Genomic DNA, 14,827 nt, shown 5'->3' on the forward strand with positions numbered 1-14,827 from the left:
AGCTTCTTGAGCTCTTTGTATATATTGGATATTAGTCCCTAGATTTTTTTTTAAACGACACTTGATTTGGTGTCTTCCAGGCCCTAATGCTACACCTTCACAGTCTCCATGGGATTATCAATCAGTGTTCGAGTCATTAGGGTAAGCCGAGGTGGTACCAGGGCTGTGGTTCCCTTTCTTCTCTTGTGTCCTTTGCCTCTCCTCAGGAGTTAATAAACATCTCCATTTTTATTCTTTGAGTTGCTTATGTTCTCCAGAACTTCTGGTAAGAAACACAAACCAAGCATAAAGGTCCCATGTGCTGGGTAGTAAGCCTGCTTTCATCTCTTCCAGCTTGGACAGAGCTTTGCCATTTGGTGGTGCGGGAAGCTCCCTTTGCAGTTACCTGGGGATCCCCATTTTCATCTTTCTTAGTGTAACTACCCAGGAATGCTAATGGATTTTTGATGTAAAAAGTACTCTGAAGGGGGGAGTATTAGTTTACATTTTAACGTTGCTGTGTGGCGTGACTCCATCAGGACGTTATCATCAGCCTATCTCGTATCCTAACTCCCTCTTTACTCTGTTCAGCTGAGCAAGAAATTCTAGGTTGGATGTTATTTTCTCCCAGCTGGAGGACACTGCTGTGCTGCTCCAGTTCTTAGCTTGTGCTGTCAGCACTGAGCAGTCAAAATGCTGTTTGGATCCCAGTTGTTGCTTCATGGGCTGTTTCGCTCTCGAGAACTCAGTTACATTCATTTAAGGGGTGAAACATTTCCAGTATTGTGTTTGGAGGGGTTTGTTTTTCTGTTTTGTAGAGCGCATTGAGTACACTCTTGGTTGTTCAAATGGAATCTCAAGTCCTTTGCCTTAGGAAGCTTTGGAGAAAGTATTTATTGGTTAGTGGGTTTGTTTCTTCTCTCCCCGACCATAGTTCTTACTAGAAAATTTCAGGGATTCTAGGCTGATCTTTTATATCCACGCACCCTTCCCCTATTTTCTCTCTTTCTGGGAGAATCCCATAGTTTTATCTTTAGGTGGTTCATCATAATTGTGTGTAATGTGGGTGGATGTATATACATGTTGGTGGGCATATACATATGTGTGTGGGTATACATACACGTAGGTGGGTATATACAGATGTGGTGGGTGCATTTACATGTGGGTAGGTACATGCACATGTAGGTGAGTGTATATATATATATATATATATATATATATATATGTGGGTGGGTATACACACAAAATGTGGGTGTGTGTACATACATGTTATGGGTGTGTGTACATACATGTGTGTGGATGTACATGCACATGCATGTAGAGGTTGGAGGTTGATTCCAGGTGGCTTCCTCTATTGCCCTCCACTTAGTGTTTGAGACAAGTTCTTTTACTGAACTAGGAGTTACCTGATTCAACCAGGCTGGCTGGTCAGAGGGCTCTTGGGACCTGCCTCCTCCAGCCTTTCAGCACTGAGGTCTGAGTATGTGCCACAGAGTCTAGCTCTTGATGTCGTGCTGGGAACTGACTTCAGGTTTTTGCAATTGCACAGCAAGTGCTCTGCTGGGCCATCTCCCAGGTCCCATCACTGTAATTTAAAATTTTCCAGTTGTATTTCTTTCTTCAGGGAGTCTTTTCTTGTTCTGTGTCCTTTTAAAAAATACGTCCCTGTGACCCTCATCTGTGGATGTTCTGTCTTCCCTAATGTCAGAGATCATCGATGCTGCTGGGGCAGATCTCCATGTAGTTTGCCATGTTTGGAGCTCTCATCCTACCTTGGTAATTGTTACTGTTGAGCGGGTTGTTGGCCAGGTTTTCCCCTCTCATTGCTACTGTGCTATGGGATGGTATGGGGGGAGTGTCAGTTCCACAAGGAGACCCCCATGTGCCCAGGTCTCTTGTATCTTTCTTTTTTACTGGGTTCTTCCTGCAGGGATGTCCTTCATTCATTGTGACTGTGGAATAGGATAAGTGGGTAGAGGTACACAGGCCAGACTGTGCTTGTTCTAGGAGCTGAGCCAGGAAAGGAGGCTGGCAACCTGGTCTTTCAGGTGAGTTTTGTCTAGTCCTGCTGTTTCTAGCTCTCCCAGGGGTCGGGGCACTATGTTTCCACTTCTCTCCCAAGGCTTCATGAGCACCTGGGTGTCCAACACTCAGACCATCTTTAGAAAGGGTGTTGAGATTTCTCAATTGCTACTATCTCTGTCCCGGCTTCTCTCTTTGCCCTTGTGGTCCAGCAGGAGCATTTTTCCCCTGTGACCAGAACATTTTTGTAAGGAGGTAGAAATATTGATTCACGATGCAGTGCTTAATCGAGTGGTCTTTTCTGAGTGTTCCATCAGGCTCAGAGTGTGTACGAGGAACCCATAAATCAAGGCCATGGAAAGGAGACTTTGTTACAACGCTATTGGCAAAGGAGAAGATGCTGTGTTTCTAGTTCAGGCTACCTGGAATTTGCTATGTAGCCAAGGATGGCCTTGAACTTCTGATCCTCCTGCCTCTATCTCCCAAGTGTGGGAATAACAGACAACATCACTATACCCCCTTTATGCTGTGATGGAATCCAGGCCTTTTTAAAATTATTATTATTGAAACATTTTTGAACACTAAGATCTTTCTGAAACTATTTGGTGGTGGGAATATAAATAAAGACTCTGATGTATGGTGTCTGCTCCAAAGTACATTATAGTCAAGTGTCATGGAAGTGTATGAGCGGCCCCAAGCTCACAAGGGTGGAATAGCAACCTGTAACAGTCCTCACAGAGGAGACAGCGGCTCAGGCCAGCCTGGGGTGTCAGGAGGGACTTCTCCGGGGGAGGTTCTTTAGACCTAAGGTTTGAAGGTTAAGTGTGAGTTCTGGGTGTGAAACTGGGGGAAAGGCATCCCAAGAAGAGTGATGTGCGGGTGCAGAACAGGAGTCTAGAGAAATGGAAGCAGCCAGAGCAAGGGAGAAATGGAGAAGCCACTTGGTTATCGCTGTTCACACTAGTGCAGCATGTGACCCAGGGCCTACCAACACTAGATCCAGAAATAACAACATCTTGTTTTCTCTGCAAAGCTGAGCCAACTCAAAATATTATAAAATGAGCAATTTGAAGATTGCAGAGAGAGGAGACACACATGAAATGCCGGTTCAATGACAAGAATGGGACTGTTCCCATTCCCACATGACAAGCCACTTCCTGTCCGTATCCTCTAGTGTCCAAACAGTTATGAAACAGGCCCTGGAAAAGCTCACATTGGTGAACTATTGTTCTCCTATTCCTGCCAGCCAAGAATTACTTACACGTTGTAGCTGACTCTCTTACCCCACCAGCAGATGCAGTGTCCATGAGCTCTGGGGACACCCAGTCTCTTCCTGTGAAGTCTGGGTGATTTTGATCCTCAGTAAGGAAATTGGGGTCCAGTCACCCCTCTGCTACAGGCACAGACGTGGCTTTCAGTAAGGCACTTCCCTGTCTTGGCTCCCATTGCCTCACTTGGCAAATGGGACTAATTAAATTAGATTACCTTTATGGTTTGTTCCCAAACAGAATTGGATTCAGGCAGCTTTAGCTGTACTAAAATGAGCAGGAAAGAAGAGGCAAGATTTGATTTCATTTTGTTTTTACATCATGCTAAAGAGAGAAAGGCGATTCCTTTAAATTCTTGACAAGCAAGCAGAAGAGAGATTGCTTCATCTCTCCTTACCTCTCCCACCATGTTTATAGCTTTTGATCACAAATCTCAGAGAGAAATATGTCACTGAAGACAGATACCCCCATATATATATATATATATATATATATATATATATATATGCTATATACTGCACATACCAAAATTCAATGCACCTACCCCCATCACATAGACTAATATTGAACACATACATCACATACTATTCACACCACATGCAACATAAGCATACACACATACACAACACACAATACACCACACACACACACACACACACACACACACAGAGTTATGAAGTGCATCAGATTCTGTTACATTCCTGTTGAGAGAAAAGCCCTTTTAAAAAGCCAACCGCTGTGAAACAATGTTGCCCTGTCTAGATGTTTTCTGAAGCACTTAGCTATTTTGAACCGCCACCCCCAAGTTATTAGAGCAGTAACTGAAGCCCTTTGCACTGGCTGGCAAGTGATAGCCAGTGAGTCTGGGCAACTGTGAGTTGAGAATGGCATTTCCTTTTGGTGCTAGGGTTTCTCTAACTCCCTGATGTGAAAGGAGTACCTTGGGTTGCCCTCTGAACAGGCTGCTTGAAACCTCAGGTCAGTGTCCTGAGCAGATGCTGGGCTGGAATTTAAGGAGAAATGGTAGCACAGAGAGAGCTTTGAGAGACTCCGGCCTCCAGGGACCATGGAACCCCACTTCACATAGCTCCTATCTCAGACCACTGGCATGGAGGCCTGGCTGACTGGCTGCAATGGGATGCCCACAGCCCTTTCAACAAGTCTCCAGAGAAGATGGGGTTTAGTGATTATTATGTCTGTCATCAGTTCAGAACCGCGTACACCCTGCTAGCTTTGTGTGCCTCCAGAAGAACTTGAGAATGCTGTGACTTCCCACAGCCTTAGCAACTTTTTATTCCAACTAACAGCCTACTGCCAAATGATCGGCTGCTCTTGGTGCCAGCACCAGACCCTTGTTCCATCTGCCTTTTATGTCATCCCTCCCGCAGCCCAGAACTCCCTCAGCATTTTTTAATTTTTACAGCTTTTTTTTTTTTTTGACCAGCAATTGAAATTGACATAGAAGTTGGTTTCTTTTCAGACCTGTTAGCCCTACTGTGTATAGTGTATAGTCCTGAGTGGTGATAGTGTCACATACAACATACAATTTCATAAAGTCTTACCTTGAGGCTTCAGATAAGTGCGGCTCCTTTTTATTGGCTGCCTATTTCTGGTTGCTTCTCTTCTCTCTCTCTCCTCCTCTCTATCCTTCTGTCTCATCTCTTTTCCTCTGTGGTTTCCCACTCTTTGGGGAGGGGCAGGATTTCCTGCTCACAAGTTGGTTGGTTTCTGGGAGGAGCCAAAAGACCTGATTCAAGACTGAAACCAGCTGGTCTGCCACCTGATACAATGTATGTGAAACCCAGGACTAGGAAGATGCCTTTTCTGAGGACCCAGCCTGCAGCAGGGAGACTCCTGCCAGGGGGAGCCAATCCAGCCATAACCATTGGGCTCCCCAAAGGACAGGGGGACCGTGGGCAGCCTGGCTTGGAGATGTTTGAAGTGGTCCTGGTTGCCCTGGAAACTTTCCCATTACTATTGTTAGCTCTACACTCAGTGGAAACAGACCGAGCAGACGAGCCATGTTCCACCCAAGCAGGTGCTCTCTTTAGTCTTGGCTTTGCCTCAGAGGAAGTTACTGAAACAAGAACCATATTTGGACAGATTTTTCTTCCCCACAAGGAGAGACTCTAGTGACCCGATACTTACTGTAGGTCTGTGTGCCTACCCACACTTTAGGTGTGTTTAAAATAATCAAGATGACCACAGCAGCTAGCAAGTAGAATGGATGAAGAGGGAGACCCAGAAGAGCAGGGGTTCCATTTTCAGAGACAAATAACCCCAATCCAGTTCATCCCAGGTCTGGAGTAGAGGATGGAAGACAGTACACACACACACACACACTCACATATACATACACACACATACATACACATGCAGACACACATACACACACACACATATATACATGCACGCACACAACCACATAGTGCATGCCCAGACATACACACATGCACACACACGCAGACACACATGTACAGATATACATACATGCACATACACACATGCACACATCATTCAGACACACACATATAGGCACACACACACACACACACACATATATATATATATATATATATATGCACATACATCAATACATAATGCACGCACACACATGCACACATACAGAAATACACACACATATATGCACACATACAAATACATAAGAAACACACATATATATACATGTACACACACATATATATATACGCACACACACAGACACACACAGAAACACACACATATACACATGCACACACACAGAAACACACACATATATACATGCACACACACAGAAACACACACATGCACACACAGGCACACATATGCACACACATATGTTCATTTTCTTTCTATTAATTTATTCACATATTCAGCAGATATTTGAAGAGCATCTGCTTGGTTCCAGCATTAAGCCATGTTAGGATCAGTTCTTCTCTGGGAGGTGAGTTTGTATAGTCACAAAATGAGCATGGAGTTTGTCAGCATGGCAGCACATACGGGATGCTGAGCTGTGTGGGGTCCTGACTTCAACTGAGAGGATGGGAACTTTGCCATTTACTTTCTCCAGAGAACTCTGCATTCTACTGAGTTCTACCTTCCTGTCTGTCTAAAGCACTCTGAAAACTCCTAAACAGGTATTGGATACTTTCCATCTGAGTATCTTTTATTAAATTCTCTTATTAATGTTTGAGCCAATTAAGAGAACATGGGTTGTGTGAGGCAGACAAGCCCTCCTTTACTTTAGTTGCTGGTTCTACTCCAGTATAGTTTTGGAAAGTTTCATAAGGCCTATTTTTATTTTTATTTAACTGTTCCTAATTTCTTTAGGGCTGCTTTCTGGTTTACTAATCATGGTTGCTCATTTCTGGGGAACTCTCTGAAGAAATGGGTGACTTGCACGGAAGGTCAAGTAAAGCCACATGAGAGACAGAAACACAAAAGGAGGGTGGGCTTCTGTGAAAAAAAAACACCTCAGTTGTGGATTGCCTGGTGCTGTTTGTATTTTCATGTTAATTCTGCTACTCAGGTATTTCGTGTGAACCTTCTCCCCATTTAAACTAGCCAAATAAAGACTAGAACCTGTGATTAGGTAGTGGGAGGGGAATGTGGGGCTGAAGGTGTTAGAGATGGGGAAGAGAGGAAGGAGGGGAGAAGAGAAAGAGACAGGAGAGGAGGTGGAAAGAAGATGGACAGAACCACGTGGCCCGGAGAAGCTGCAAGCAGCAAGGGATCTCATAGCTGGGGAATAGAATTGTTCAGCAGTAAATCTGCCCAGTCTAGGCATGCAGCTTATAAATATTGTAACTGAGTTGTGTATTCTTTGCACAGGCTTATTGGGGGTGGAGATTTGCTGCAACACACGTCCTCAAGTCAGAAGTGTGTGTTCACTTTTCCTTAGGCTAACTAAACTGTTAGCCAGGCACAGTTGCACACCCGTAATTCCGGTGCACAGGGAAGACTGCAGGCAGAGTCTGGAGGTTACATAGCAAAACGGGTCTTTAAACAAGGAAAAGGGGCTAACTATTTCACTCTCCTAACAATTCTGAAGTTCCACTTCTTTTTCTATGCTCTCTCTCTTTTTTTTCATTCATTCTTTCTTTCTTTGAGATGAGGTCCCATGTAGCTCAGGCTAGCCATAGACTCACCAAGTAATAGATACTGGCCTTGAACTCTTGAGCCACCTGCTTCCACTTCCAAATCACCATGATTCAGTTCTTCTTAAATGTATAATAATTTATTGATTTTAATACATCAAAAGTCCTATAGCATTGGCTCTCAATCTTCTTAATGCTGTGACCCTTTCATACAGTTCCTCATGTTGTAGTGACCTCAGCCATAAAATTGTTTCATTGCTACTTCGCAACTATAATTTTGCTACTGTTATGAATCATAATGTAAATATTTGATATACAACCCCCCCAAAGGGGTCAGAAACCGTAGGTTGAGAACCACCATCCTATAGGATGGCCATTGGTACTCTGTTTCAAAATTTTTCCTTTACCAAAATGAGGGCAAGAATCAGATAGATGCAAAATTTCCACAGGAGGCAAGATCTCTACGTAGAAGACATAGAGCCTGGCTTGAGAGGCACAGACAGAGCATGTGCCTGTGAGTAGTGTTGGTGTCTTGGCTTCCATTTCTCAGCAAAATGTAGGAAAAGACCCTGATTTAGTACCTTGAAATACAGATGAGCACAGCCTTCCACATGAGGATGAAGCAGCTTCCCATAGCTCAGCGTGACCAGCAATCCCTCCCTCCCTGCGTTGGCCACCAGTGAAGATAGACCATGTCCTTGAGGATCAATTTGGATCAGATTGGTTATTTATTAGTCCTTATCTCCACCCATTCCTATCAAACACTCTTACATATCAGGCAGTGGAAGGGAAAGGTGGGGCTGAAGGTTTTAGAGAGGGGAGAGAGAGGAAGGAGGGGAGAAGAGGAAGAGACAGAGGAGAGGAGGTGGAAGGAAGATGGACAGAACCACGTGGCCCGGAGAAGCTGCAAGCAGTAAGGGATCTCATAGCTGGGGAATAGAGTAGTGTAGCATTAAATCTGTCCAGTCTAGGAATAGATCAAACCCACAAAAAGCAAGACTTTATAATTGAGACAAAACCAAAGCAAGCTGCAGGAAAATGAGCAGCTGGGTGGTAAAAGTATTAGCTAAGGGACATGCTTGTAGCTGGTATGGGGACACCCACACACCCCTTCAGTCTTCACACTTGAAAAAGCTGAGGCAGGGGAGCCTAACGTTCAAGGTCAACATGGTAAGATAACAAATTTGCTGCCTGTATTCTGTTGCTGTGAGAAAACAGCCTGACTGAGGCGGTCGGTTTATAGAAGGAAGGATGTATTTAGGCTCAGGGTTCCAGAGAGTCCATGATGACCACAAACAGCAGGCCTGGGGGCAGGAACAGAGCTGAGGGCAAGAATCTTTGAACACAAGCATGAAGCAGGCAGAGAAAACTGGAAATTGGTGAGGCTTTATACTCTCAAAGCCCACCTCCAGGGACAGACTTCCTCCATCAAGGCTGTACCTCCTAAAATTCTTCAAGCAGCACCTCTAACTGAGGACCTCTAACAGAGACCTGAGACTGTGAGGAACATTTCTCATTTAAACCACCACAAGACCACTTTGAGTTTCTGTCTCAAACAAGCAGTGTGCCTCTGAAGCAGAAGATCATATGGGCTACATATACCAAGACTTGTGTTGAGTAACTAACAATAACACACTTCCTAACCCAAAGTGTCCAATGCTTTTATGTAGAGATCTTTGTCTGGTTGCTCAGTGGGGGTATCTTCTAAACAAGATACCTAATGACTTTACATGAAGGTCTAGGTGTAATGATCAGAAAGTACACTCTTAAGCTGACTAGTCAAGCTGTTTACTCATTGAGATTTAGTAGCCCAGATGTAGATATGAAGACAAATGGAATCCAAGCACAAGGAACCCAGAGAATATACCAGATGGTCCAAGGGTCTTCTGAAACACTTTCAGATGGGCCGACCCTCCAGAATTATCAAAGAACATTGTAATTTTAATTTTTTCAAATCCTATTTTTAATGATGGCTCTTAAATGCTTTAGCCTCCTTTGTAGCCCATCACCCACCAGAGGTAGTGGAAAAGAAAGTATATGGAGGAAGTTGACCTGTTTAGACAGGTTCTTTGGAGCAACTCCTGTCTATGTTTTCTGGAAATCGGCATTTCAGTTCACAGGTTAGCAGGCAATGGCAGCTCAACCCACTCACAAACACCTCATGGATACACCAGCAGTCCACTTAGGTAGAGTTGGGTTAGCAACAGTGGTGACATGAGCTAGCAGAGACACAGCCTTGGCTTGAGTCAGCAGGATGGACGAACAGGAACATCAGGAGAGGCTGTGCCTCTCTCAGGGAAGTGAAGATCAGAGATTTGAAACCCACACAAGCATTGCACAGCTAGCTGTATCAGCAAGTCAAGCTCTCTCTCTGTCCCTTTGTGGAGTCTTATTTATACCCTCCAAACATCACGTGTCCACATGTCTTGCCTCGGCATAGGTCTTGCCTTAGCATGAGCATCCAATCAGCCCGGGTCCTCGGAAGCGGCAACAAACTGCAGTACACCACCAGAAGTTTTCGGTGCGTTTCTCTCTATGGCGTGCTGACAAATGCAGCTCAACTACACAATGCAAGGGGGACCAATACATTCATGTAGTCCGCAAAGAATCTTTTTATCACGTGTCCTTTCATGTATCTGCTTCAGCAAAACTTTCCTTCACCAGTCTGCCTTAGCCTTTCATAGCAAAACATCATCCAACCAGCTTTCCAAATGGTTTCCATTTCAGAACATGTCCACTGTTTAGTGCTTGAAATAGTTTGAAAGGTGAGTTACTTGATGTATACAGTGAGGGTGAGCTTTGTTGAGCAGACTGCTGAGTTTATCTTTTCAGGCACAAATAGGTCTGCTGGGGTGTTGGTTATTTGTTTTGCTGCTATAACAAAATACTTGACAGAAGCAGGAGAAGGAAGAGCTTACTCCGGCTCACAGCTGGAGAGTGCAATTAATCGTAGCAGGGAAGTCACTAGGACAGGAGCAGGAGACAGCTGATCCAGTCTCCTCACAGACAAGTTCAGGGCTGTGTCTTTTGCTTCTGTGGTTATAAAACTCACCTGTTGGACTCTCATTCTATGGTGATTCTTCTCTATTCTGTTTCAGTTGGCTCCAGCCTGGTGAGTTATCATCATCATCATCATCACCATCATCATCATCATCCATTGTTATTATTGACTTTGCTGTGTCAGTCCTGTGTCACCAATAGAACCAACGAGCATTCCTTCTGTCACTTCTCCCAGGTTGGTACTAACACTGCCAAATAGAATAAGACCAAGAATAGTTTTTGTCTCTTTGTGGAGTGAGGGAGTTCTTCTGCTTGATCATGACCAAATGTCTCATGAGACCATGACATGATTCTGATGTGATGAGGCAAGCCCTTTCCTTCTCTCTCTCTGTAAGCATCCTTGTGGGACAAATGTTTCTCCTCCTATGTACATTCCAGGCACTAAATCAGATAGCTATGAAAAAGCCATGACTTCCTTGACCTGATGATTGTGTGAAAATTGAAGAAGACACGGTTCTTGTCCTCAGGAAGATCAGACTATGAGGGAGCCATCTTCCCACAAAGCAATGGAGGGGAAAGTTTGTTACCATGGGCCAGCCTGAGACTTACACTTCACAACTATAAGATTCTGAGAGGTAGAGAGATTCCGACAGCTCAGGCTAACTGGAAGAGCTGTGAAGGAAAATCTGCAAGAGATGTTACACTGTAACCTAGAACGACTAAGTTATCTGTATGCTTGGGCACTTGTGTTTTTATACATAGGCAAACTCTCTGAATATAGACATAACCATCACACCCAAAAAACAGAGCACATGGCTTGATGTATAGTTTACTGATGGGCAGAAAACTTGAAGTCCTTGAAGCACTGAGGGCTACCTTCCTCAGAGATGTAGAGAATACGGGTATGAGGAGAGTAATGTAAACAAAACCACAAAGGATCCAAGATACAATTTGCAAAACACATGAAACTCAAGAAGGAAGACCAAAGTGTAGATACTTCGCTCCTTCTTAGAATGGGGAACAAAATACCCATGGAAGGAGTTACAGAGACAAAGTATGGAGCTGAGATGGAAGGATGGACATTCCAGAGACTGCCCCACCTGGGGATCCATCCCATCTACAACCACCAAACCCAGACACTATTGCATAAGCCAGCAAGATTTTGCTGACATGACTCTGATATAGCTGTCTCTTGTGAGGCTATACCGGTGCCTGGCAAACACAGAAGTGGATGCTCACAGTCAGCTATTGGATGGAACACAGGGCCCCCAATGGAGGAGCTAGAGAAAGTATCCAAGGAGCTAAAGGGGTCTGTGACCCTATAGAAGGAACAACAATATGAACTAACCAGTATCCCCCAGAGCTCGTGTCTCCAGCTGCAGATGGCCTAGTCAGCCATCAATGGGAGGAGAGACCCTTGGTCTTGCGAAGTTCATATGCCCCAGTACAGGGGAATGCCAGGGCCAGGAAGCAGGAGTGGGTGGGTTGGGGCGCAGGGTGGGGGAGGGTATAGGAGGCTTTGGGGATAGCATTTGAAATGTAAATGAAGAAAATATCTAATAAAAAAGAGTATCAGTGTCCATGCTGGGCAGCTTGCAAAGGCAGACAGGAGGTAGAAAGAAGCAGGTCACGGAGACACTAGAATCTCGTGTAGGAACAGGAAGGTGATAGGTACTAAAGGGGACCAGCACTGGAGGTGATGCAGGAGATGAGCTGGACAAGGTGAGTAGGCAGAGGAGCAAGCAGCCTGTGGAAGAGGCATCTATAAGACTGACTAAACGGCTGGATTGGCCCTGCTACTGGGAGCTTTGGGGCAGTTAAGGCTGGACTCTGCCTTGACACAAGGTCAAGTGTCTGGATTTGGAAACAGGAAGAACACTGGCGTCACTGACATGCTTTTCCTTTGAAGACTCAAGCATGTTCTTTTCATTCACAGTCCCTTCCTTCTTTCCCTGGAAGGGGGTGGGGTGGGGGTGGATTTTAGCGAGAGATGACAGTTGATCCAAGCCAGAAGCGCTGGGGAGAGTTTGGGTTAGCAGAGCTAAAGGGAATGGAGGTGTCTATGTGTATAAAAGCAGGCTGGGAGGTTGGAGAGTCAAGTTAACATGTTCACACCTGGTTAGAGAGGTGACATTAAAGATCCTGGGGAGTGGCATCAGGCTATCTTCTTGGCCCTCCCAGGACACTTTGGGGAGCCCCATACTGTTACTAAATTAGCTGTTGACACAAGGTCAGCTCTGACTCCTGGGAGAGGACTCAGGTCTGCGATAACAGTCTTTTCTCCTTCTAAGCTTACTGTGGCCAGTTGTGCCCTTAGGAGAGAGAGCGCTTCTGCTCCCACCAGATGGCTGGGCTTCTTTTTTGCCCCATCCTTCCTCTTTCTCTTCCCTTCTTTCCCATGCTTCCTTCTGTCTTTCTCTCTGTTCTTCCAACCTCCTCCCCTCCTCTCCTTCCCCTCCCTGTCTCCTCACCTCCTCACTCTAATATTTAAGCAGAGAGATCAGCCATAGGAATCTCCAGCACAATGGAGTAAGAGACAACTTTTTCTTTGCTCTAGAAATCCACTGGTTTTCTCTCTCTCTCTCTCTCTCTTTCTCTCTCTCATTCAAGGTCAGAAATTGATTTATCTTGTGATCCAAAAAATGCTAACACCTGTACCATGTTTAGAGTTTCACTCTTGTGTGAATAGACCTGTCTTGTGCCAGGCAGTGTTCAAGCCCCAGGTATGAAGCAGGACTAGCCACAGTTCTGGGTTAGAGAGTCATCTCACCTCCCAAGAATTAAATAATGAGATAGAGTATAAAAGGTTTTTATTTCAAAATGCAAAATGATAGTCATTGCAATAATAATAATAACAATAAAAATAACTGTATAAAAAGCCTGTCTCCTCTAATGCAAAGTGATAGCTCCTTGATTGCTCGCACAGCCTAGGGCAAATCACAATGCGTGCTGCACAGCAGCAAATCAGTCCCAGACCCCTTAGGTGATCTGTGCAGGGTCAGTTCTGGATTTGGTGTCACCTTGAAACAGCATGTGACTCTGCTCTCGCCCACCTGGGTCATGATCTGTGTCTCACTCCCTTCTCTGTCAGTCAACGGCCTTAAGAGGCGTGCTGCCTGAGGGATAGGGCCCGGCTGCACAGGGTCGCCTCCTGTGCCTTGCCTCCTGCCAGCAGGGCCTGCTTGTGGAGAGACTGCTGCTCACAAGCTTCCCGCAGCTCCGCCACTGCAGCCTCTTGGTCGCGCAGACGGCTGGCGGCTGTGAAAGGGCTGCACACCGTCTCAACTAGGCCGAGCACCACACCGAAGAGAGCCAGCACACTGCCCAGCACGTATAGCTTCACTAGCTTTCCTCGGGGCTTCTGTGCCATCATCTCCTTGGCCAGAGGGATCAGCTCCTGCACACTTTCCATCTGAGCTCTGGGCTGTGGGTGGCTGGGCCTGCAGAGGTAGCAGAGAGGAATGGGGTTGAGTTCGGGTGAGGGACAGAAGCAGAGAGCAGGGAACCCTAAGCCCAGAAAGGAGGTGGCTGCTGACTAGGGGAACTCGAGCCCAGGGGAGAAGGCAGCTGGGGGAGGGGGTCTGGTGTCTCTTGCCCACCCTCGGTTCCCGGGCCTGGAGGCTCACCTAGGGTGCAGTGGGAAGAGAGGCAGCACTTGCTGGAGAAGGTTAGGCGTCCTTGCGTCAGACTGGCTTTGGCGTCCTTCTTCCCTCAGCCGCTGCTCTTTGGGAGGGACACTTCGCAGCTGCAGCGCTCTGTGAACAGAGTCCTTATATCTTTTGCCCGGGATCCGCCTCCTGGCTCGCTGGCCTGAGCCCTGACTGCAGAAAGAGAAGCGGGGCGGGAGTGGCGGAGGGTGGGGGATGGGGTGGGGTGGGGGGTGGGGGTGGAAAGGAAGAACGGGAGGGGCGCGGCGGGGGACCAGGGAGGTGACCACGAGTAGTGCACGCCCCTGCTATGTGCGCCCTGAGACCCTAGACTGCTGGTGCTGCAAAAACTGAGAGCCCAAGGCACCACCACTTCAGTGTGCAGCCAAAGAGGAGACCACCAGGTGATGGTGTGGCATGCTTCCCTTACAGGACACACTTTCTAGTCTTGTCTGTTCCTCTGTTCCCTGGCCCAAGCTCCCCTGTAGTCCAGGAGGAACAGAGAAAGACCCTAATGAGGGAATCTGGGGTTCATTTTCATCCAGAAAGGTCACCTCTCACCAGTCAGGGAGGGTGTGGGTGGAAGGGAAGGCAACAGAGGGAACCTGCAGTGAGCAGACAAACCAGATCGAAAAACCATATCTCCAGGGAGTAGAATGTTCTTCCAGAGTGCTGCTTTCTTGGCTGGTAGGTTTTACTAAGACATGAGAACAGCAGGAACAGTACTAGTTACCTAATAGAAAGCTTTTCTTTGAGGGTTTGAGGGTTCCTTCTAATGCATAGAGGTGTGTGTGTGTGTGTGTGTGTGTGTGTG

General features: G+C 46.1%; 3 protein-coding genes across 3 annotated transcripts in view; 1 reads left to right on the top strand and 2 right to left on the bottom strand.

Annotated features, from left to right (window-relative positions):
• Nucleotides 1-4,924, bottom strand: part of Hsd11b1 (hydroxysteroid 11-beta dehydrogenase 1) — a 46,845-nt gene extending 41,921 nt beyond the window's left edge. The window contains exon 1 of the mRNA XM_021176794.2: nucleotides 4,832-4,924. The gene's annotated coding sequence lies outside the window, so the exon portion shown is untranslated. The remainder of the gene's footprint in view (nucleotides 1-4,831) is intronic.
• Nucleotides 4,925-10,476: 5,552 nt separating this feature from the next.
• Lamb3 (laminin subunit beta 3) overlaps nucleotides 10,477-14,827 on the top strand; it is a 74,122-nt gene continuing 69,771 nt past the window's right edge. Inside the window, exon 1 of the mRNA XM_029475036.1 lies at nucleotides 10,477-10,601. The gene's annotated coding sequence lies outside the window, so the exon portion shown is untranslated. The remainder of the gene's footprint in view (nucleotides 10,602-14,827) is intronic.
• On the bottom strand, nucleotides 13,165-14,187 carry G0s2 (G0/G1 switch 2). Its single transcript, XM_021176845.2, has 2 exons — nucleotides 13,993-14,187; nucleotides 13,165-13,806 (listed from the first exon to the last, which is right to left on the bottom strand). The coding sequence occupies exon 2, from the start codon at nucleotides 13,776-13,778 to the stop codon at nucleotides 13,467-13,469; it is 312 nt and encodes a 103-aa protein (XP_021032504.1). The 5' UTR covers nucleotides 13,779-13,806; nucleotides 13,993-14,187; the 3' UTR covers nucleotides 13,165-13,466.

This window comes from Mus caroli, chromosome 1 (genome assembly GCF_900094665.2).
Source record: "Mus caroli chromosome 1, CAROLI_EIJ_v1.1, whole genome shotgun sequence".
Classification (NCBI taxonomy): domain Eukaryota; kingdom Metazoa; phylum Chordata; class Mammalia; order Rodentia; family Muridae; genus Mus; species Mus caroli.